General features: G+C 44.4%; 1 protein-coding gene across 8 annotated transcripts; it reads left to right on the top strand.

Moving 5' to 3' along the window:
* The first annotated feature begins 4 nt into the window (after nt 1–4).
* Nucleotides 5–24,383, top strand: LOC119853407 (putative deoxyribonuclease tatdn3-A). Of its 8 annotated transcripts, none has more exons than XM_043511771.1 (11): nt 71–201; nt 5,233–5,265; nt 6,714–6,787; nt 8,810–8,891; nt 8,979–9,041; nt 11,874–11,936; nt 12,498–12,607; nt 14,946–15,001; nt 16,208–16,227; nt 21,536–21,616; nt 24,032–24,383. In XM_043511771.1, exons 1-11 carry the CDS (start codon nt 142–144, stop codon nt 24,173–24,175), a joined length of 786 nt encoding a protein of 261 aa, XP_043367706.1. In that variant the 5' UTR covers nt 71–141; the 3' UTR covers nt 24,176–24,383. The 8 variants fall into 8 exon arrangements, with proteins under 8 accessions (XP_043367703.1, XP_043367704.1, XP_043367707.1 ...); XM_043511774.1 differs by having other exon boundaries at nt 21,536–21,621; XM_043511767.1 differs by having other exon boundaries at nt 16,115–16,227.
* Nucleotides 24,384–25,023: the final 640 nt, after the last annotated feature.

Below are 25,023 nucleotides of genomic sequence, written 5' to 3'. Positions count from 1 at the left end.
GGGCTGCTTGTCATAGTGCAAGTGGGAGGGTTGTATTCGGTGCCCTGGGAAGAGCCATAGCCTCTTTCTGCTGCCTGTCAGAGTCGCAAGAGGAGGAGCCCAGGCCTTGCCTGCTCGGTGTGCCTTCAGCAGCCTTTGCATATGGAGAAGTGCTGGTTCATCGATTGCCATTGCCACCTCACAGCCGAGGAGTTCAGGCAGGTAGGACTGAAGACTGCAGGCAGCGGATGCACTCTGTACTCAGGCCCTATGCTGTGGGGCTGATGTTATTGGATTTGCAGCCCTGGGTATGCGAAATATTATTGCAACCACAGCTGTTTCCAGGCTAGTGATGGAATTCCCTCTACCTGCTTGTAGTCACTGAGCCTGGTGTATGCTCTGTAGAAGCTCCTGATCCTATTAGAGTCAGTGGCAGAACCCCCATTTATAGCACGGACGTGGTGGAAACACTTCAGGGAGCTTTTTGGTGGATTAGGAGCAGGGTTACTTTTGCTCTGCTCTGTAATTTACAAACTTGTTTGTGAGACAGGGTGGGTGAGGTAATACTTTTATTGGACTAACTTCCCTTGGTGAGCGAGACAAACTTTCAAGCTACACAGAGCTCTTCCTCAGGTCTTGCTTGTGTCATGACACTGTTGTGATCGCAAGACAATGACACTTTAGGACTCTGAAATAACTTGCAGGATGGTGCAGTTGCTTCTAGGAGGCTGTGTGGCCCTAATTAAATCCAGACAGTTCTGTAGAATGTGGGACATGTCGTGGGATAAACCCAAAAAGAGTCACCAAGGCTGGGGTAAGATAAGAAGGGTAGATATGCCTCTCTAGGTTAACATTAAATACAAACAGCTGCAACCAGACATTTGAAAACTTGTTACACAAGTGCAGTCTCCCAAGGTACATACAGTAGGACCTCAGAGTTACAAACACCTTGCCAATGGAGATTGTTCGTAACTCTGAACAAAACGTTATAGTTGGTCTTTCAAAAGTTTACAACTGAACATTGACTTAATACAGTTTTGAAACTTTACTACGCAGAAGAAAATTGCTGTTTTTAACTATCTTAATTTAAATGAAACAAGCACAGAAAGTTTCCTTACCTTGTCAATTTTTTTTTAAACTTTCCCTTTATATTTGTAGTAGTTTACATTTAACACAGTAGTGTGCAGTACTTGACTTTTTAAAGGCATTTGATCTCTGCTGCTGCCTGATTGCATACGTTTGGTTCCAAATGAGGTGTGTGGTTGACTGGTCTGTTCATAGGTCTGGTGTTCGTAACTCTGAGGTTTTACTCTGTGCCAGTACACAAGGTCTGATAACGAATGTAGCAGATGCAATTAGCTGTGCGTCTGATGAAGAACAAAATAACCTGCCAATCGTAATTCTCCCCAATGACCCGAATATTAAAAACTCTGTGTCATGGCATGAATGACCTGACACCCCCAAGGACAAAGTAAATACAAATGTGATGCATCCATTGTGCAATCTAGGTCCCATTGAAATAGGAGTGTGATTAGGAAGAAATGATTACACCTAGCCTTTTGGTTAATAATCTTTTTGGTCTGGTTCTCATGTCTGCTACGTCCTCTATTGGGGACCACAGTCTGTGCTTGCAGGGGATGAACTTGGTGAGCTAACATGAATGTCCTGTCATTGTGCAATTATATTTAACTCTGAAAAAGCAGTTATGTTAACCTGAAAATTGCTGCTGGCATTAGAGGCAAATGGAAGTGTGTGTGTGTGTGACACCAAGATAGAATGTGCTGTGGTTTGGTATTCACTGCTATGTCCCTGTATTAAAAGGATCACTATCACTGCCTACGTGGCTACATAGTGAACCAAGTAGAGGGAGAATCTGGGCCTCTCCTTCATTTGCTTGTCAGTGACGCTACTAACATCAGGGCTGTTGCTTCAGAAGACTGAAGTCATTGAGGTGGGTGTTCCTTGAAGAAATAATGTTCTTTAAACAAGTCAGGTAAGCAAATCTCATGAAACCATACGCCCACTGTGACGGCATGCAACCTGGAACTGGGGTACCACTGAGCCCTCTGTCTTACCAGCCTGGGCTCCCTCTCACACTGTGACGCTGTGATTAGCTGCAAACCTCTCCAGGTACTGCACTTAACACAGATATCCACAGGCAGGGACAAGCCCAGCTGGGTTACATGAATGCTTTTGCCAGCCGCTCATGAACCAACAATAGAGAGGCTCCAGCCAATTCCCCACAGCTCCCCAGCCTAGGACCCCAGAGCTGTACTGTCTTGCCCTGGTCAGAAGCCTGGCCAGTGTAAGTTTATTACCCAGTCTGCCCCTACCTCAGGGTGGAGAGGACATGCACCAGTTTTTGTTCCTGAGCAGATGCCCCAAGTACTTCAACAAAAACACAGTATTTAGGGAAAGGGTAAAACGGGTTTATTAACTACAGAAAGATAGATTTTAAGTGATTATAAGTAGTAAGTGCACAGATCAAAGTTGGTTATCTAAGAAATAAAAAGTAAAATTGCAATCTGAGCTCTGTAAACTAGACAGGATTTGAATCAAGCAGTGTCTCACCCTGATCGACAGTACAAGTAGGTCTCAGATCTTCCACACACAGGCTGGAAATCCCCTTCAGCCTGGGACCACTTCCCTAGTTCAGTCTTTGTTCTCCAAACATGTTTCTAGGTGTTGAGTTGTGGGGGGAGTGAAGACAAATGATGATGTCACTTCCCCCCCTTTATAGATTCTTCCAGCTTTCTGGAAAGATCTTTTGCTATGGTGAGTCAAGTAGTATCCATTGTTTTTGTGCTCCCTCTGAGAGGTCTTCACTGTATACAGTTCCTGGGGTAGTCCTTGTGAGTGTGTATTCCCCTTCAGGGACCATTATCAGTATCTGGCTGCCCCATTGTTGTACCTGAAAGGCTGGTTGTGCGTATTCCCAACCTTACAACATACTTCAGTAACATGCACGGCAAACTTCATAACTTCACATACAATGACAAGCACACCCAATCCAACTTGATATTGATGTTCAAAAGATCAAGTCTTTTAAAATGATACCTCACAAGGCATACTTTGTACAAAACATATCACAATTATATCACCATGGTAAATATGGGGGTGCTAGAGTGTTGCTTTGGGGTACAGAGTGTCACCCCCCCCACCAATAGTTGATGTTCTCTGTAGCTGAATCTGGGCTGAACTTGGCTCCAGTACCTCCATTTGAATTTCTGCACTCAGTGTTACCCATTGGTGTCTTGGCTGCCTCAGACTCCTTCTCATGTGAGATTAGGATTTGAAATGCCCCCGCATCTGAGCAAGGTAATGCACAAAAGTGTCAAGGGAAGGACCGGGGATCAGGGGCCAGCACAGAAGTAGCTGGGTTCCACGTTTAGCTTTTAAGACGGTTTGGAGAGGAAGGGAGGATGTCTGTGCTGTCAGAAGACCTGGCTTCTCTTCCTGGCTTATGCCACCAAATTCTTGTAAAATAATAATGATGCTACTTTGCACTCATCAAGCACCTTCCACCCCCAGGGCTTGAAAAATATTTTACAATTTAGTTTTACAACTTCCCCCGTCAGTTGGCAAACATTGTCATTTCCATTTTATGTATGGAAAACTGAGTCAATGGCAATATTAAGTGACTTACCCAAAGTGATGCAGAAAGTCTGTGACAGAGCCACTAATGAACCTTGGATGACCTGAGTCCCAGCCTGGTAGCTTAAACACAAGACCATCCTGTGACACGCCCCTCCCCCATTCTTCACAGCAATGTTGTTATGACATGATTATGACATAATGTATTTTATGCAAGATAAGTCATGTGAGGTGTCATTGGAAAAGTTATGATTTACTGAATATGATTATCCTATTTGTCTGCATGTATCATTTTTGTATCTGAAGTTAGGAATATTGACTATGTATCTGTATTACAAATGTGTTTACACTTGGGGAACGCCCACTAGGCAAAAGGCTCTAAGTCTAAATGACTGGCTGGGAAGGGTCCATTCAGTTTAATGACCATTAGGAGAAAACAATAGGCCTTAGAAGAAGCTTATCTCCCATTGGGGAACCTTCTTGAGGACGCTATAGACAGCCTCCAACTCATGGCTGCAGTGACACTACAGCGCCGTGTGACTAGATCACCTGGTGCTGGACTCCATCTTGGGATATCCGTGTTTTTCCAATGACTGGCGTGGGAACCAAGCTTTGAAACAAAGGGTTCCCGCCATATGCAAAGGCAATTTAAGACAGGGGAGTGACCTCATTGAGGTTTTTCACTGACTCCCCACCCAAAGAGACACCTGGAAACACCTGAGGAACAAAGACTGAACTGGGGGAAGTGCTGGACGCAGGCTAAACTCCCTTTAGCCTGGGGGATTAAGAGCTGTAAGCAAGTACAGCTTGCTTCTTAAGAATCTGCAGCCTGCTTGTATCATCATTTAGGGTGAGGATTTGCTATTCATATCTGATCTATATAGTTTATTAAGCTTAGATTGCATTTTTGTTTATTTGCTAGGTGATCTGTTTGCTATGCCTTATAATCACTTAAAATCTATTTTTTGTAGTTGTTAAACTTGGTTTTGCTTTGTGTGGGAGTCATAACTCGGGGCAGAAAGCTCTTGTATATTCCTCTCCACATTAAGGGAGGGGGCAAATTTCATGAGCTTACATTGTACAGTTCCCTGTGCAGTGCAAAATGGTATAATTTTGGGTTTACACCCCAGAGCGGAGTGCGTGCCTGCGTAGCTGGAAAGTTCCTTAGCTAGAGCCTTCCCATGCAGAGCTGATCACAGCGTCTGCATATAACTGCAGCTGGGTGTGTCCCTATCTGTATGTGTGCTGGTGAAAGTGCAGGCTGGCCACAGCAGTACAGTGTAAAGGGAGCCAAGGCTGGTGGGTCAGGGGCAGGGCCGGCTCCAGGCACCAGCATTCCAAGCAGGTGCTTGGGACAGCGGAGTTTCCGCGGCGGCGGCAATTCGGCGGCAGTCAGAAGGGGGCGGCAGAGTTTCTGCAATGGCAATTTGGCGGCAGCTTCTCTCTCCTGCCGTCTGTGGCAGCAATTCAGCGGAAACCGTTTTTTTTCACTGCTTGGGGCGGCAAAAACGCTGGAGCCAGCCCTGGTCAGGGGGCTCAGTGATTCCTCAGTTCCAGGTGGCACCCTGGGGGGGAACCCATTACACATTCCTCGCTTAAATGTAACACAATCAGGTCTCTCAGTGCTTTGCATGATAACTGATCATTTGTGTCTTGCAGGACATAAATGATGTGATTGAAAAATCAAAAAAGGTTAGTGACTTATTTTAAATTATTATTTTTTCCCCACCAGAATTCCTCATTCATTACTCAGGGCATTATTAGGATTTATTTATTATGTATTACAGGAGCACTTTGAAGCTAGATTCTTGCCCCATTGTGCTAGGTTCTATACAAGCATGTATTAAAAGACGGCTCCTGTGCCAAACAGCTTACAGTTGTAGTCCCCGATCCTGCAGTATAGTCAATGGGATTCTACACAGGCACAGAGGGCTCCAGATGTAGCAGGAGCAGGACCCTAAATCAAGACAAGATGTAACTTGTGGGTAAAGCAAACACGCAGGTGATGGCATGAGGACGGGGTAGCACTAACCTGAGCATGTTAGACTATTTGTGGGCACAATTTGTAAGTGGTAGAGGTTTTTTGATCTGTTTATTTGTTAGTGGAGCCAAATGAGCAGATCAGTATGTACTTTACACTTGTGCATATGAAATGCCCACAGAACTTTATTCCATCTTGCCACTCCTCTACTTAATGGGCAGAAAGGGTCATTAGAAGGGCTAGGGAGGACGTTTGAATTGCAGTGTCTTGGCTGACTGTCATTATCTTCAGTAATTGCATCCCATCCAACTGGCCAGTTTGGTTGCCTGACTCAAATTGGACAAGACTGCAGTAATACTGAGTGGTGAAGCAAGTGAAAGGCTTGGGAGGGGTGGTGTGTGTGTATGCATGTGTGTATGTGTGAAGCAACTGGAAGGATTAGCATAGATCATTTGAGCTCCCCAAATTCTGAGCGTAGGAACAGCGATCAAGAGTGCTTTATTCTGTCAGCGTTTGGTAGCGAGGCCTACCGTCAGGGTGTTCTCATTAAGGGGCCCTAGTCTCTGGAGCTTGCTTTCTTCCTTGGTCCAACAGAGCTTTGGGGTTTGTCTTCACTACCGCGTTAAATTGGCCATCACTGCATTGATGCAGCAGGGTCGATTTAGCACATCTGTTGAAGATGTGCTAAGTCAACAGAAGAGACAACCATCGACATAGCGTAGTGTAGACACGGCTTTAAGTCGATGTAAGTTATGTTGCTCGGGGGTGGTTTTTTCACACCCCTAGCAATGTAACTTACATCGACTTAAGCAGTAGTCTAGACAAGCTCTGAATCTGTGGAACATTAGGGCAAATTAAGGATTAGCTCTTCCCTCAGAATTTTGAGATGGGTATGGACTAGGAGGGGCAGAGAGGCAGTGTGGCTAATATATTGTTCAATCCCGCATGGTTGGATAGGTGTGAAGTCATTTATTTTGGTACTACTTTATTTTTTTTCCTCCATGCATTTAATTGAAGTGAGTTTAGTGAATGTGCTCCTAGAGCAGTTCCTAGCTAGGTCCTTTATAAATGGAAACACATACATAAAACAAGAGGGAAGTGTAACTTTCACCAGTAACAAATACAGGGGTTTTTGTTTGTTTGTTTTTCTTCAATCCAGGCTGGAGTTCGAGCCTGTGTTTCCGTTACAGAGCAGCAAAGTGAATTTGAGGAGGTTATTGATCTAGCAGAAAGGTTTGTTATTTCACTGCATGCCTTGTGTCAGTACAAAGACATATTTTAGATCAAAGAAATAACACTCTACTTAACACTTGCCATAGCACTTATCTTATCTAGATCTCCAGATTCTGGACAGAGGTGAATGGGTCTCATTATCCTCACTTTACTGATAGAAAAACTGAAACACAGAGAGATTAATTGAATTGGCCATGATCATGCTGTTGGGCCTGGTTCTCCACTGCCTTGGGCTCTGCATAATCATTTACATCTGTGCATAGTCAGGGTAAATCTACTGTTCTGATCTGGTAGCATTTCACTCCCACTTGGTGCACGTGTAAATGACAACACAGGGAGCTAGGGTAGTGGGGCATCAGGACTAGTGATTCCATCTCAGAGCCAAGGATAAACCCCATGCCCAACTCGCAGCCCTGTGCCCTAGCAACTGGGTTATAGGGATCTCGCCGCATAAGGTCTTGCGAATGGTGTTCTTAGAATCATGTGCAACTTTTGTGCATCTCATTTAAAAAAGGATATCCAAATTACAGAGTGGTACTGGGGAAGGCAATGAGACAGAATCGTGGCCTTGGATGTATGTCTGCTGACAAAAATGTAAACATGGTTAGCCTGAAAAAGAAGAAACAAAGAGGTGATATTGTAATGGTCTTCAGGTGTCTAAAGGTGTATGAGGATGTGGGAGATAATCCCTTCACCCCTCCAAGGTAGCAGCTTGTTTCAAAGTTGTAACATTTGGTCTAGATATTATGAAGGGCTTCATCACATAGAGTTGCTGAAGTGTGGAACGTCAGCCATATGATGAATGAGGTGATGGCATAAAGGAGTTTAAGGCAAAGTTAACTATATACTTGAAATTAAGACTATGCTGTACAGGGCTTTCCATGGGAGCTGAACATATGAATATAAGAGCAGGATTTTGCCTTTAATTGGAGGGGTACATGCTGAATAGCAAGCTGTTTCTGTTGTAAGGCAGGGGAATGGACCATATATCCATCCACAGAGATGAGAACCTAAAATCAAGATACATTTATTCTTCCATGAGGGCTTTGTGGAGAAGGGAAGTAACTTGTCTAAATTCTCTCCTCTTCTAAGGGAGAATGGACTGCAATATGGCCTCTTTAAACAGGGTGATTGCATACAAATGAGCCTGAGGGTTGTTTTTGACTCACCATGGCAAAGAGCTGGAGAACTGGAACAGACTAACAAAGAGTATCTTTTGCTTTTATAAAAATAATGTATGTGCATGTGTATGGGAGAGAGTGATTGTATTTTTCTTCATTTTTTTTAAAAAAAGCAAAATGTAAAACATGAAAATATCAAGAGATCAAGTATTCATTGTTAAACATTATTGATCACCTGCATATGTATGAATTGAGTGAGCAAAGGAGCAGTCCTGGAGACATCTATTTCTCCTAAGAATGGACAAAGCATGGGGGTGGCATTGCAGATGTCCTCTGCCTCACCAAAGTGCCTCAGCCCCACCATGTCTACACACACAAGTTGTACCATTCTGATTATACTGCTAGAGTTAAAGTGGTGCAGCCCCACGAGGGTGGATGTATTTGTGTAGGAATGAAGGAGCTTTATATCACTATAGCCGTTCACATATGTGAAGTGGAATAAGCTCTACTGGTATAAGGCACTTTTATATCCGTGTAGCTGGGACCACATTAGGGGTGGTACTGGCATAGTGGTATCACTAACTAATCACACTCCTAACTCACATAGTTATACCAGTACAAAAATGTGTGTAGACAGGCCTTTGAGAGACCATCCCATCTCTAGTGGTGAAAGGGTATTTCAATCTTCCCAATGTGTTCAGTCCTTGGTGTTTCTGCTAAGAAAGACAACTCAGTGCTGATTGTGATGGGTGTTCCCTGAGTGAGGACACCTCTCTGCTAGAAACTTGGCTATGACCGCTAACTTATTACCTACAGGCCACCAAACAGCCACTGGATGATGTTACTCTTACTGCTGAGCTAGATGTTTTAATCCCATTGACATGTTTTCCCCCTCCTAAAGGTATCCAGAGTCTGTCATGGCATGTTTTGGGATTCATCCGATTCAGAGCAGTGCAAATGGACATCGCAGTGTTACTGTTCAGGTGACTTGCCTAGCTTCCCATGCCTGTATTTTGCTAAATCAAATGAATTTCTTCATATGGGTATTATTTGTAACTCCACTTATGTAGCTCTTCAAGTCTTTGGGGCAGAAATCTGCCATGGTAGCAGTTGTGTCTACAGCTGTCACATGGATGAATATGGACACTTCTCTTCTGTGCCCAACTTTAATTAAGATAATGTAATTATCACCAATGTATTGGGGGGAAAACTGGCTAGTGTATATGTCTAATACTGCTCTCTGTTGGATGGCATCAGATCTGTGCATAGGCCCTACTTAGTTAACAACTGGAGGGAACTCTCCTTTAAGGAGTAAGGGTCTGTGCTTTCAGAAGAGGAAGGTCTGAGTTCCTTTCCTGTGAAGTTCAGAGTGACCTTGCTGTGCAACCTAGTGACAGCTATGAAGTTGTGGCTGGCCTCAGAGTTATTACAGGTTTTTTTGCCTTTTTTGGAGATGAAGCAACAAGTAAGAAAATTAGCAAATATGGTGAGATTTTGGAAATAAGTTAGGTGCAGGACTTGAAGCAGATGATAAAAGCTATCTCAGGAGACTTCAAGCAGGGGTCCATTTATTTTATGATTTTATACTGTTTTTCTTCCTTGATGCACAACTTCAGTATGGCTAAGATTTTGTTATGGAGGTCACGGAAGTCATTGAATCAGTGACTTCCAGAGACCTCCGTGACATTTTCCACTTCAGCAGCAGGGCTGGAGCTGTCAGCCGGCAGGGGCCCTGCAGCTCCCCACAGTTCTCAGCTGCTGCTGGTGGCAGGCCCCACGCTACAGCTCTGAGGCAGCAGGGAGAACCCTGGAGTCCCAGCAGTGATGGGTGCTAGACCCTCCTTTCTACCCATTTTGTCAATTATTTGTAGTAAAATTCAGGGACAGATCACAAGCAATAAACAAAAATCCACAGAAGCCTGTGATCTGCTTGCGACTTTTACTAAAAATAATTGTGACAAAATCTTAGCCTTATGCATAAGCCAACACCACAGCACCTTGTCAATAGACATGAAGGCAGTTCCTTCACTGGCCTCCAGAGGGTGCTGTGTGATCATAATGGTCATAGTTCCCTGTGCAGTGCAGTCTTAGCCCTGTAGGTCCTAGGATATTAGAGAGGCAAGGTGTGGAATACCTTTTACTGGACCAAAAAAACTGAAGTGCACAAAGGTGCTGTAGTGCGCAGTGGGTCCACATGGAAAGTTACTGTGGAGCAGCTAGTGCACTGTAAAGTCCTGGGTAGATTTGATTTAAATCAAATTGATTTAAATCACTAGTCAGGAAGACTTGATTTAATCATAGTTTTCTACATAAAAGTGCAATCTTGTTGATTGTTAGAACCCTAATACATACTCTTCACAACTCAGAGATAAACATAGGTTTCATTTTTAGAAGGTACTCACTATACATTTTTAAACAGTGATTTATTTTGAAAACTTCAGATGAGTTTCACAGCTATATCAGAAAATGAATGGTTGTTTGGTTATTTCATTTACCAAAGGTAATTGAAGCAGATATTTATGAAGTCATTGAACTAGCTCCAATTCAACAGGTTAATCATTAGTATTTGGAGGATTTTCTTGCCACATTGTATTAGGAGGAGAACATCACCAGACAGACATTTAAATTGTTTTATTTAACTAAAACAACAACATTAAGTATTCTGGATTTTTTTCTTCAATAGCAAACATATTTTAACAAAACAAGCATATGTCCCTCGCTTCTCACATTTATCCCCAAACGACTTCTCCTTGTCCAGATCTATTCCGCCCCAACAATCTTCTATTCTTTGAACTTTTGGAAACTTTGCACTTTTAGAGAGAGGTAAGGGATTGACTCTGTGTACGCAAATTTGCAGAGGGACAATAGAGTTGAGGTCTGTTATTTTTCACCTCACTATATTTATTTAAAAACATTTTTGCTGTTAACAAGCATGTTACCTCTGGAGACACAAATCCACAGTTTGAGAACTGCAAAACTACGCATCTCTGGTGGTATATTCTAGACTGAGCACTGAGTCCCATTGGGTAGATAGAAAGATTAACCTAAATAATCTATACAGAAGCCTGTGGAACCTCATAAGATTGGGTCCCTAATCCATGAACTATTGGTACTCATTTACAAAACTTTTTTTAAACATTACATGAATATATTGTCTCATACTATAGAATTAGAATTTATAATCCCTATTCCATGATGATGAAATATCTTTGAGCTATAATGTGTCTTAATTAAAACTATCTTTAGATATGCTTTTTGGGGAAAAAAACCTTTTATCAAAAAATCCAATTTTTTTTAATTAAATCGTTGATTTTATCCACCCTGGTAAATTCAGACCCGAGCTTATGCGCACTAACTTCCATGTAGACAAGCCCTATGGGATAACAGTGATGTCTTTTATTTATATAGCTGCTTTTGCACTTTGCAAACTGTGGCCTTGACTAATCTCTGCTGGCCCATGGGATGCAAATTGCAGCAGGAGAGGTTGCATACTGGGGCATTCATCCTCGGGGGAGGACCCATGCCATTCCCATTGCTGTCCCTGTTGGGGATTCCATCAGTGGAGGGCAGCTTTACACTTCCCCCAGGACTTCCACAGGAGCCCTGCCATCTGAGGCTCTCTTGAAGATATGCTGAATCAACACATCTTCTGGCTATTATGGCCAAGCCTCATCCCAAGCCTGTACTTTCCACAGTAGTGAGGCTGTGTGGCTGGCTCTGGGCAGCCCAGCAGAATGATTGGGCGTTCTTTTAATTTTTAATTATAGTCTCATTTAAAGAATGGGTACTTACAACATTCAGTAGCTGGTAGACAATTCAGTATATAATTTCAATACCTGCCTTATACTGCTGTCCTCACCATGGTCTAATAATGCCTGTTTTTGCAATTTCATTGACATGCCCTGACCTCTTTTACCCCACTGGTATTTTAACGAAGCATGTGAGCTGTAGCTGGTTTATTACAGGACTTGGAACCTGCCCTTCCATTCTTTGAGAAGCACAAAGATAAGCTGGTGGCTATTGGAGAGGTAGAGTGCTTTATTTGATTTAATTAGTATCAGGGTTTTCTTGTCTCAGCCATTGCTCTGGTAGGCCTGTGCAATATATTGCAATCTGTGGTTTATGGTGCTTATGTTTCTTTTTATAGACAGAAATCATATTTGCTGAGATTCAACAAACCCCAAACTCCTCTCTTGGTGTGAGACTAGAATCAGGCCCCAGATGATCATTTTATGAATAACTATTGGAGATGGGCCGCATAGATATGCTAGAATCCTGCAGCTAGGACAGTGGTAGGGAGACTAGATGAGCTGCTATAGATTTTTTTTTTTCCTAGCAAAGCGTTTTTATGTTGTTATCTTATATATAATATAGTCTATTCTGCATCCATGTACTACTGTACCCCCAGGTATAAGATCTTATATAGAGATTGTAGTGCCTTCTAATCTTGTCTTAGTTATAGTGGCTTCTCATAGTAGCCTACAGCATTTGAAGTTTAATGTACTGAAAGCATTAATCTTCCATGCATTTTGAAGTTTACTTAAGATTTCACAAACTTTGTATCATCCCTTAACTGATTCTCATTGCAGATTGGTCTAGACTTCACTCCATGGTTTGTGTCCACATCCCAGCAACGTGAGGAGCAGCAGAAGGTGTTTGCGTTACAGCTGGATATAGCTAAACAACTGGACCTGCCAGTGTGAGTCAGAACACTTCCAAGCAAAGTCTTCCTCATACATCAAATCTTAACTAAGCTCAGCATCTGTTTCCTAAGTCACAGCTCCTGGAGTGCAGGAGGGGTGGTAAAGCATATTGATAATGATGGGTTGTTTGGATTATTTTTAGTCAAAATATTCAATGGTTTAAGGTTAAAAAGAAAAATAACAATAATAAAAGGTGGCTTACATCTGGGAAGCCAGAGCTTGTGTCAAGAGATTAGGGCAGATGAATGTTCCTCTCTAGCTAAGTCATCATTAAAAATGTGGGAGACTTGCTGGCATTTCTTCTGAAAGAATTGTTTTTGAAAGGAGGTGTATTTTCCATCTGTACACTTTTCATCTTTTGGATAAGAACTTGAGCTATGCTTCCCAAATAAAACCTCAATGGGGGTTAGACTTGTATTATTTCAAGGCGTCATTTTATGTCCCACTTCTGCACAAATGAAGCCAGAGGATGACATTCTGGCCCCTTGAAATGAATGGCAAAGCTCCCCTGCAATTCATTAGGGCCAGGATTTCAACCAGAGAGAGATTTGCCACAGACTTCGATGGGAGCAGGATTAGGCACATGCACCCACCACAGCAGAGAGAGACCCTCTTATCTAAACTCCTTGTTGTCCAAATTTTAGGTTTCATGCCTCTATGTATGTCATTTACTCGGAAAACTCGCCCCCTAATCCAGAGCTTTTATTGGAATAACGTCCATGGCTCAGATTCTGATCTCTGTTATGTGGGTATAACTCCAGTGATGTCAGAGGAGTTACACTGGCATAAATGAAATCAGCATCTCTCCCAAAACTCTCTATTCCATGAGATAGGTGGTTTTCCACTATACTTGATAAGTGAACATTTAGGGGGGGAAATAAGAGTATTATAAAAATAAACTGAGATTTTTATATTTAATTTTGATGATATCGAGTTCAGCATCAGGAAACAGGAAGACAAAGACTATAATACTTTATTCTCTTCTCCCTATATGTGTAACTCTCCTAACTATCAATAGGTATTCAACATGCAAACCCCATATCCGAGGAGAAGAGTGGGGATAATTATATGTGTCAAGTACCTCTCCCAAAGTCTTGGGGCACTGTACAGGAGAATACAAACAAATCCAATCAAAACAATTGGTTCTTAAAATTCAGACAGAGGAGGGGAAATGAGGACAGGAAGAAGGAGTTGGAAAGAAACGTGGTCAGCAGTGATAATTTAAAACAAAATATTTCAAAAAGTAAAAGACCATATCCTTTGGTGCAACATGGCCACTTTGGACTGCACTGCCAGCATAATGTGGTCATAAAGCCAGGTTAAATGGCCCAGGGAGGCTCGTCAAGAGCCGGGGAGGGGGGCCCTCGGGTGGTGTAATACCAACTTGTTGTACTTGATCCCCTTGCAGTTGACTTAACAGATAAAAGGGGGCATGGCTGGAGAAAGGAATGGGGAGAGAAGCTAGAATGCCTCTGTGCCATGATTATCCTGGACTACTGTTTTTGGCCCCTTATAGCTTTTCAGCTTAGGGATAATGGCCTGGACAGAGCAGCACCAGCACTGGGGCAGTGCAAAGGAGAACTTTAAACCACCTGTAGCACTCACCTCATTTTGCCCCTAAATGTTAGGAACTTTAAAAAGTGGGGATGGAGAATAAAATCTCTTAGTTTGTAATTCTTTCTTTGTTTCAATTAAAGTAACTTTTGTGTGGCAGGGTGCTGTGTTTGTCTCCCAGTGCTTTCCAGAACAAATGTGTTCAGTTTACCAGTGAAAAGATTTCCCCCCTGCCCCCCAGAACTGCCAGCCCTCAGATTCAACCCCTGACTTGAAAACCAAGCTGGGTTCTTTTCTTCTTTGCATCATCACCAGTAATAAAAGTTCTGCAGGTCACATGAAGCCCTCAGTGACTGTGCAGTGTCATTGTCTTCATTCAGCTTATGTCGGTGAAACTGGTTGGTACTAAGTAAATAGTTCTGATGATGATGCAGTAGGAGTAAAGGAATCCAGCTCGCTCTCCCTTAGCTTTGTTGGCTCTGCATGGCAAACAAGAGTAACACCTTATTTTTGTCACTAAATTCAGCAGATCTGACTCTAAATACACACGAGGCGCAGACCTGGTGAGGAAGAAGGTGCCGTTTTTCTATAGCTGTTTTTTTAGAATAGAACCAAATCTCTTCACTTTGCCAGCAGTGCCAGTTGTAACCCTTGTTTTCCTGAACAGTAACGTTTTCTCCTTAATAGAGAGATCTTATTTTCTAAAAAGAAATCACTTTATATTAAAAAAATCACCCATGTTTCTCTGCTTCTCTAAAGTATGTGTTTTGTAATGACCAGAAACGTGCATTCTCGTTCGGCTGGGAGACAAACTATTGCTTTTCTTAAGGAGCAAGGTAAGTCTCACTATCCATTCTGATCAAACTCTTATAACCAGTACTGATGATTGTTGCAAGAAGAAATCCTTAACTGCTCTCTGGGCCTGTTTCTGTTCTTACACAAGTTATACGCTGGTGTAATTCAATTGATTTATCTCTGTAACTGGGAAGAAAATAGAGTCCTTTACCTCAGTTTACTTGTTTGTAAAATGGAGCTAATAATGCTTCCCTACCTCACATGTGCGTCATAGAACTCCATTCATTAAAGTTTGGAAACTATGAGTGGAAGATGCTGTAGAGCTGCCAAGTTTACATATTATGCTCAAGGAGTGACAGTTTCTGCAGAGTGGAAAATCTCTGATGAAACAGAATTGTTTCTTTTTTTTTTTTATTGTAACTTTTTTTGTGAGTGAGGAGGGAGTGAATGAAGCAAAGCAGCCTTTGTCTCAGCATCAGCTTCCACTACACTCTTTTGAATGGAAGCAAGAAGAGTACGGTGTCCAGATAGCTTTATTTCTCTTTATGATTTGTTTCCAGCAGATCTGTAGATTGAAAATTGGCCTGTGTTGTGAAGAAAGATACAATTAGAATACGGTTTAAAATATTTACTTATCTACATCTCTGTGCATATTACAAACACAATTAATGACAGCAGAACAGAAATAAGCTGCTGAGGGACAGAAAGGCTGCGGAGATAGGTAATTGCCTGTGGAGCCTTTCACCTCTAATTACAGGTTCCAGTTTGGCCCCGGCAGATGCCAACTGAAAATTGTTACCACTGACAGCTCTCTGGTGTTGATATGAAGTGAATTTGGTGGTCTTGGTCCGGTTCCCAGTGGATACATGGGAATCAGAGTCTGCACCTTTGTTGGCAGGCCCAGCAGAGAGGTCACAGGTGATATCAATTTTATGTTCTCACTCGTCAGGGAGGGATCCTACAAAGCCAAGGTTGATGCATATTTTGCCTGTGGATAAATAAAGGACTTCAGGACTGAGAGCCAGCACTAAAGTCTCTTACAATTAAAACAGAAAAAAAAGGTTCATGATACAAATATTTACTGTGGTGCTGTTAAACTCACACAGCCTAGCTTTAGTGTTTTTAGGCTTTTTGGTTTTTTCTATGTGGTGCAGGTATTTGGAACGCACTGCTTCATAACTTTGCTGGCAGGCCCTCTGTTGCCCTGGAAGGAGTACAAGCTGGCTTTTGTTTTTCTTTTCCTCCAGCTGTCACAAGGAATGATCAGGTAAGTCCCTGGAAAGTTCATGGACTCTGTTTCAGCATAGTTTTAATTGGATGAGAAATGACATTCTGCATTGGCTCAGATATTGGGGGATGGTATTTGGGAGGGTAGGGTGAGGCAGAGGGCAAGAATGACCATGGGGACATGCATACAATGACCTGAATTCTCATGCCCACCAAGGCCCCTTTTTGCCTCTCTGGCAGTAAATTGCCTTTGTACATAACATCTGTAAACTACATTTATACCCTCTTTAGGGCACATTTACTCCTTCAGAGCAATGTAGATGCAGGGGTGAAAGTAATATTAAATTCTTACCGGTACAGGGGCTGGCTCTGGCCCCTGAAAGGTGCAGGGTCTCAGGCAGAAGGGGTGGGGCTATGGGTCAGTCTCCCCGCAGCCAGTCCATCCACGCTACCTGGCTCCCACCACCCGGGGCTCTGGTGGTGATTTAAAAGGGCTCAGGGCTCCGGCCGCTGCTTTAATGTCGTTGCCCCTTTTGCCTTCCCCGTTGGTGGCCCTGCCGGTAGGTCCCTACTGGCAGGGCTGCCGACGGGGAAGGGGCAGCGATGTTAAAGCACTACTGCTAAGGAGGGTCCTTTGCTGTGGCAGCGCTTCCCCCTTCCACCCTCCCCCCTTTCCGACAGGGGAGGCAAAAGGGGCAGCAATGTTAAAGCACTGCCGCCACAGCTCTCTAACGTGGGCTGTGTACAGGCTGGCACTGGCTTACCAGTACATCCTACCAGCCTGTACTGGCCCACTGTCACCCCGTGTAGATGGGCCTTAGTGTAAAAGAGAATCGGGCCCAGTGTGTGTAATAGGCACATGTGATACCCATACTTCCTAAGAGACACCTTTATATATATCAGGACAGAATTAAAGACAAATGAAGAATGGCAGGTTTCTGCTCCAGAAAGCTTACAGTCTAAATCACACATAGCTCAGCAAGGGATGGGGGGAGGAACATATGTGGCCTTTTAATTCTTGTTGGGTTTTTTAAAATGAGGATTAATTAACTTAATATATTGCAGCGTGGAGCAATGATGTGGCTATGGCTATCGCAGAACACTTACCTGGGGAACAATGGTTGGAACATGATGATGGAGCTAGAGCTGGCATTCATAACAATCACTTTTGGGGTTAATGGCATTAATGATCTTTACACACTGATGTTTTAAATCCCTAACATTTGGGTTTGGTTAGCTAACTGTTGTGAGTTTGGAAGAAGGGTTAGAATAAGGAGGAAAGCAATGTGGCATGGTGCATGTACAGGATCAGGGATGGAGGATGACAAGAGAAAATGTGCAAAGCTTAAGAAGAAGACAAAGACAATTCCCCTCTTGCTTACATGGATGTAAATCAGGAGCGAGTCCATTGAAACCAGTGAAGGTACATGAGTGTGCAGCCAGTGTAAGGGAGATCAAAATCTGGCCCAAAAGCAGAATCAAAGTGAGCTGAATTGGTAGTGGTGGTGTTTGTGTTGCAGTAATGCTCTTAAGCACCATTTAGAGGCTTTGCTCTGGTAGGTGTAAGGCCGACAGACCCTGGTCGTTGGTGGGCGGGATCGAACCTGGGGCCTCTGCAGTTCAGTGCATGAGCCTCTACCTCATGAGCTAAAAGCCAACTGGCTGTTAGCTAAGGCTGTAGAGCAGATTCACTTTATCTCTCTCTAAAGTGGTCTTGGTGCCACTAGATGGGACAGAACACCACACCTAGAAGGTGTGTGAGTTACATAAGCGCTATACAAATACATATGGGGAGACAGTCCCTGCTGCCAGGAGTTTTACAATCAAAGGCCTGGTCTGTAGCACTTGCTGCTAAGATCAGTTGAGCTCTACCAGTGTTACCAGTCCCAGCAATGCTGTTTTTAACATGGTCATATGACCCTGCTGAGTATCTAGTGGCCCATCTACACTAGGACACACTCAGTGTTGCTAACAGCAGTGGAACTGAACCAGTGTTAACATCAGTGGGAGATTTTCAGAGAATTACTCTGGCATAGATAGGGCCTAAGGCTTAGGCATTGCAACACTCAGCCTCACAATGCCTAATTCTTAGGTGCCTAGGAAATCACAGGAACAACTCTGCGATTCACAAAGTTGAGTTAGGTGCCTAGACTCCCTATACACTGACTGGGGAGAGACAAGTGCCTTAAAATGGGATCCACAAAAGCCAACACCCAAAGTGGGGAGCTGCCTAAGCTAGCCAATGGGGGATGCTAATGAGAGGGATGTGTCCTAAGACCTGCCCCTCTCACAGGGATAGGCACCTAAGTCCAGCCTGCAGGGATGCACCTATCTCTGCTAGCCATCCACAACTGGCAACCTCTCTCCTGGAGTCAGGTGGCTTAGGGCCTGTGAGAGGGTGTAGCAAACTCACACTGGAGCCGAAGAGGTTAATGAGAGCTGATGGATGCCGTCAGCCTTACCTCACTACACCTGCAATGGGTGTCAAGCCTGGAAGGAGGAGTTAAAAGGCCTGAACATGGCACAGTTGGGGGCTGACTAGGAAGGAGAGCAGATCAGCAGGAGAAGTCTGGCCTGCTGGATCCTCTGAGCCTGGGACTAACTGGGGAAAAGGAGCTAGCTGAAGGAGAAGGTGACTGAGGTCCTGCAGTGGGCTTAAGCACAAATCCAGCTCCAAGAAGGAGAGCTGGGGGGACTCCTGTCAGAAGGAGGTAAATGGGAAGGACTGTTTAGCAGTAGCTGGGCTGTATTTCACAGGCTGGGAGCAACTTTGAGGAAGCTCCTTAGTAGCTAGCTGGGAAGAAGCTGTGGGGAGCCACAAATTCATGGCAGTATTCCCAGATCTATGGAAGGCGGTGACAAGTAGGGAAAGGTAGGGGCAACCCAGGGTAGTGGCGAGGGATTGAACGACAAGCCCTTAACCACCTAAACAGGGTCCCTGGGCAGGAAGCCAGAGGAGAGGCTGGGCCTGGATTCCCCCATCTCTCCCACAAGACCGAGAGGGGAAGTACAGGCTTGAAGATTGGAAGAGGCAGGAATGATGAGTCCAACATGGGGGCCGAGGGCCTGGCATAGAGGCCACGAGACTTTGTGCTTTCCTGGCTTGAGGGACTATTGGCTTACTCCAGAAGGGGTGGGAGTCTAGGTGACTCAGCTGGAGGGCTGAGTCGCAAGAAGAAGCAGACTATTGCAAAACCAGACTGGTTGTCAGCTGGGGCTATTGAAGCATGAGAGCCTGATACACCATGTCCTGCCACCAGGTTACCAGCTGGTGACTTAGGTGCTTACAGCCATAGGTGCTAACTCCGTGGGTGCTCCAGCCCTGGAGCACCCATGGAGAAAAATTAGTGGGTGCTCTGTACCGACTGGCGGTCAAGCTCCCCTCCCCACCTCACCTCAACTCCACCTCCTCCCCTGAGTGTGCCGCATCCCCACTTCTTCCCCTAGCTCCCAGCGCTTGCCACCTAAACAAGCTCTGGGAGGGAGCGGGAATGCAGCGTGCTTAGGAAAGGAGGCGGGGAAGAAGTGGGGCTGGGATGGGGATTTGGGGAAGGAATCCAATGGGGCAGGGAGGGGGTGGAGTTGGGGAAGAGACTTTGGGGAAGGAGTTGGAATGGAGGCAGAGCAGGGGTGGAGTTGGGGCGGAGCCGGGGGCAGAGTGGGGGATCAAGCACCCACCGGCGCCAGCCGAAGTGGGCATCTATGCTTACAGCAAGTCATTTCTCGTGAGAATGAGTTAGGTGCCTGGCTCAATCCTTGCAAAACCCAGGGCACCCCCAGGCCCACTTTATAACTTTTAGCCCAGTGGTTAAAGCACCCATTTGGGTTGTGGGACACCTGGGTTGAATTCCCTCCTCTGCTCGAGGGGAGAAAGGATTTGAATAGAGGTCTCCCCACCACTCAGGAGAGTGCTCTAACCCCTGAACTATGGGATAGTTTGATGTGCACCTCCCTGAGTTTAGGTGCCCACAGGGTGTGGTGAAAGTTCTATGGAGCATAAAATTGGGACTGAGGTGCCTACGTCAGGGGGTTAGGTGCATATGTACCTTTCTGGATCTGGGTCTAAGAGCATAGAGACCTGGGGAGGCGGAGCGGGGCAAGACACTGAAGGTCAGGAAGTGGGATCACATTCATACCCTATCTAAAGAATCTCAGACTTTGGAGTCGGGGAGGGTCTTTGCAGACTGTCATCTAGGGGCCTCATTCTGATCTCACTTAAACAGATTCTACAGCAAAGACACTCCAGTGGAGTTACTCTTGGCATGGCTCATTCACACCTTCTTGTCAAGTACATGAGGCAGGGTTTGAGGTTCATTCCCCTCCTCCCCATATACCTAGTACAGCAGCGACAAAGCAGTTAATCTTTCATTTCTGTACAAAGGGGTTTGCAAATCCCTTCCTGTTCATACCCAGGCCTGCTACGTAGTGCCAGCTGAGTTTATCCTTGTCCCTTGCTGCACTGCTGACTTGGGCTCGAAGTGCTGCTGAGACAGCACAACTAACTACTTGGTAAGAGGAGAGTGCCTTGACTTGCTCACAACCATGCTCCTTCTGGTTGATCACCTACCAGAGTTAACTGAATGAGTCATGCCAGTGCATCTCAGCCAGATGATTGGGCCCAAGCATCCATGAGATCCAAGGAATCACAAGGCTGTTAACTTATTGATTCTTATACCAAATGACCAATTCTTTTGCCGAGACACTGAGCCCTCCCACGTCCAAGCTACCATCTGCCCCATTGTTCTTTCTCTGATCTTCTGGTGAAGTGGAATCCCTTTACCTTTCACACCAGCCCTGAGAGGGGCTCAGATACCATGGCAGTGAGCATGCTGTAACTGCCTAGACAAAGAGAGAAAACTACAACCCACCCCATCTATCTGAAGTCATTAGTTTAATGGTTATGAGAACAGGAGTCCACAGGATGTTCTTGATTGTGGGTCTCCTGGACTGCCAGCCCAGCATCCGGCTGGCTGTTGTACTGTCTTTCCCAACCACAGTAACTTGTTGTTCGGTGAGTGGATGTACTTAATAGAATGTTAAAGACAGCTTGCATTTAGAAAAGATAACAAACATTTGAGGGGGGTGAATATTCACGATCCTTGTAGTGTTGTAGAGGCTCTGATGGGCAAGTATAGTCTGCTTAACCTTTGTGTTTGCAGCTCACTGGAGGCATAGGATTATCCTCAGTGGCTCAAACAGCCTATTAAATGCCAGTAAGGCAGACTTGTTACCCATTAATTAATTTTGTGTGTGTAAATGTATAGTGTGATCCTTTCTATATTGATTACTGCGATAAGAACGGACTCTTACGTGTGGTGTTTCTTGTTTTATTCTCCTGTCTTTACAAGCGAGCAAAGTTAATAAGACAAATTCCTCTAGAGAACATTTGCTTGGAGACCGACTCACCCTCTCTTGGCCCAAAGAAAGAGGTACAGTAAGTAAAGTATGTAGCTTACTAGTTTAAATCCTAAACCCTTCCAACCTGTGTTTCAGAAATGAAGTGACTGACTGTTAGGGTTCATGCACTCTAGTGCATTCAGGGTTCATGCTCTCTAATGCCCTGATTACTAGCCATATGCAAGATGCAAAGAGAGGTCCCTTCTCTCACATTAAAAAAGAAAAGTCAAAAGAAGTTGTCAGGAGAGAAAAATATTTCTTGGTGCATATACTATAGCAGTGTTTTTCAAACCATGGGTCACGCATGTAAGGTGCTTGGGTAGCTCTGGTCAGCATCGCTGACCGGGATGTTAAAAGTCCCGTTGACGGTGCTTCCCAGCTAAGGCAGGATAGTGCCTACCTTTTCTGACACTGCGCTGTGCCCCAGAAGCAGCCAGCAGGGGGGCCATGGGGCTCTGCACGCTGCCTCCGCCCCGAGCACTGGCTTTGCACTCCCTTTGGCTGGTTTCTGGGGGAATGAGAGGCAGGGGGCAGTGCCTGTGGGTGAGAGTTGCGCGAAGCCGCTCACACACCTCCGCCTAGGAGCCGGATCTGTTGCTGGATGCTTCTGGGGCGCAGTGCCGTCCATGGTGCTAGGACAGGCGAGAAGCGTGCCTCTGCACCCTGGCTGTGCCACTGACCAGGAGCCACCAGAGGTAAGTCTGCGCCCCAACCCTGTGCTCCAATCCCCAGCCCTGAGCCCCCCAAACCTGGAACCCCTTCTTGAACCCCAAGCCCCTCATCCCTGCCCCACCCCAGAACCTGCACCCCCAGCCTAGAGCCCTGACCCCCTCCTGCACCCCAACCCTCTGCTCCAGCTCTGAGCTCCTCCCACACCCCAAATCCCTCACCCCCAGCTCCATAGGGTCATGGGCATCAACAATTTTCTTCAACTGGGTCCCCAGAAAAAAAGTTTGAAAACTACTGTATTATAGGGTTAATTTTGCTATCTCACTGGGTTTACATTGCTGTCGCTCCATTGACACACACTAACAAATACATAGTTTAACCTAGCTCTCAAACACCACCCTCGGGCGCCTCTGAGCTCAAAGGGGCACTGTCATGTGAAATCGGATCATTAAAATAAATGTTTCCTTCTTTGTATTGTTACTACCACCACAGGTAATTAACACTACAAATTTTAGAAATCTAATTTGTCATCACTAATGCTGTCTGTGTACATTTGGCACTACATTTAGCTTGGAAAACAGACGAGTCAGTTTCTTGTTCTGCCATTTTGTGCTAATGCATGAGAGCCAGTGTTCAGGATACCAAACTGCACAAGAATGTTTACACTCAAACAAAACCCGCATTTTAGTTGGATTTTTTTTTTAAATTTTTGAAATCAACATGAAAATGTGTCTCTAATGGATTAGCGCCCGCAAGGTGCTGAGCAATGCTTGAACCTGTTGTGGGTTGTGAGTCCATGTTGACTTCAGTGGCAGTTGAGATGTTAGGTACTGAGTGGGGCATCTTACCAGAAGCATACGACTCCAGGATCTGCACTGGCTGTCTGTTGGTCTCTGGGTGGAGTTTATGGTTTTCGTTATGACCTATAAAGCCATTAATGGCCTGGGACAGGCCTGCTTGCAGGATTGGCTCTTTCCCTGTGCCATACTGCAATAGCTGTGGTGAGCAGGGGCATTCGAGATGGATCTCCCCTCATTATAAAAGAAAGAGCGTCTGTCTGAGAGCTCCAGGCCTCTGGAACTAACTCCCCTAAATAGTCCAAATTTGGTGACGTTCTGGCCATGCTTCAAAAGACGCCTGTTAAGGTTTTTTGGAGAGGGTTGAGGTTTTGGTTCCCGCAGCAATAAAAGGGTGGAAAGGAGTTTCTGGATTCTGGCTGCCTGAGTTCCTGTGAAATGATTTCTTAATGCTGCTGGGATTTTATTGTAGCATCAGTGATGTCAGAGTGCCTCAAGCCTTGGTTAGGTATCGTTTTTATTACTTTAAATAAATAAGTCGCATGGGTTTTAGTTAAGCACTCGACATCTTGCAGGATCAAGGCTGATATATATAGAACTTCAAAGAACGCAGCTTTCTTCCTGCAGATAACCTCCACAGAGAAGTTTCAGGAACTTCAAACTGTTGCTGAATATTTATTCTTTCTCAGCAACAAAAGAAGTAGAATTTCTTGAGCTGGATCCAGCTGTTGCCTTTAAAATATAACGAAATTGCCATAGAACTATGGTCGTGTCAGATCCAAAACTGCAAAGTATCAGGCTGACTCTTCCATCTAACTTATCATAGAGCCTAGTTGTGATTTAAGATTTGTAAATGCCAGTGGTGACCTTTTTGAAGTAATTAATGGAAGGGAGGGACTCAGTCCTATGGGCCCTGGGTAAGCCAGGCTGATCTCACTTGGTTTCTTGTATAGTGTAACCTTGTTGGCAATTCTCTTTTAGGAGAGAAATGAACCAGAGAAGATCAGGATTGCTTGTCAGTACATTGCTGCAGTGAAAGAAGTATCAGTAGAAACAGTCTGTGAAGTAACAACATGTAATGCCCTGAAGCTGTTCCCCAAAGTTCACCAGCGGTTGAAAGAATGAACACTTGCCAAACAACAATAAAAAGAGGGCATCTGAAACACAGCTCTGCTCTGTAGTTTGTGGTTTGGGGCTTTATTTTATATATATATATATATATAATATAATATTTTTACAGTGTACATATACATATTTCATGCTATGTGGAATTTTTGTATTACCAAAATGACATCTTAAAGAATAAAAGCCCAATAAAGTTTTACCTATTGTAAAATAGCCTACCTGTATAAATACAGCTGATGAAGTGAAAATCAGTTACGATTAATAATCTGAGAGCAGGCTGATGGAAAATAAGAGCGTCACAAGACTGCAGCTTTCCATGCCTTTTATATAGATCAAAAAAAATCCAGTAATGCTTATTTCCATTGGTATTTAAAGAGGAATCTTCTGAACCTGGACTCTCGCATCTTATAATGCTGCACTTTTCTCTGCTATTCGAGCCAAACTTTTGCATCATATTGGCATATTGAGACCACAGCATTCCCCTAGCTGGTGCTTTCCAGAGCCACAGAGGGTTGCTTTCAGAAATCTTTGTTTGCCAATTAGTTGATAAGAAAATGCAATAGGCCTAATTTCTGACCTCCCATTGATTTTGTACCAGGCCACATCTACCCTGCAGCTGTACCACTGTAATGTAGATACTTCCCTTGAGCTGCGGGTGGACCACTGGGTCAATCAGAAGATGGCAGTATTTTTACAATTCATGTCTTTTGGAGGCAGCACGGTCCAGTGGGTCTGGCAGTAGACTGGGAGGAGAGGTGGGTGCTATTCCCAGCTCTGCCACTGACCAGCTGGGTGACCTGGGGCAAGTCTCTTCATGTTTCTGTATCTCCATTTCTCAATTTGTAAAA

This window comes from Dermochelys coriacea, chromosome 3 (assembly GCF_009764565.3).
Source record: "Dermochelys coriacea isolate rDerCor1 chromosome 3, rDerCor1.pri.v4, whole genome shotgun sequence".
NCBI lineage: Eukaryota > Metazoa > Chordata > Testudines > Dermochelyidae > Dermochelys > Dermochelys coriacea.
Note: the sequence above shows the minus strand (reverse complement) of the source record. Positions and strands in the feature narration are given on the sequence as shown.

What these genes read in the sequence shown, in the direction of transcription:
- LOC119853407 (XM_043511767.1), top strand. Translation starts at nt 142, where the DNA reads ATGGAGAAGTGCTGGTTCATCGATTGCCATTGCCACCTCACAGCCGAG. An exon ending in GTTATTGATCTAGCAGAAAG is followed by an intron (nt 6,788 to 8,809) that starts GTTTGTTATTTC and finishes CCCCTCCTAAAG; the next exon opens with GTATCCAGAGTCTGTCATGG. An exon ending in AAACAACTGGACCTGCCAGT is followed by an intron (nt 12,608 to 14,945) that starts GTGAGTCAGAAC and finishes TGTAATGACCAG; the next exon opens with AAACGTGCATTCTCGTTCGG.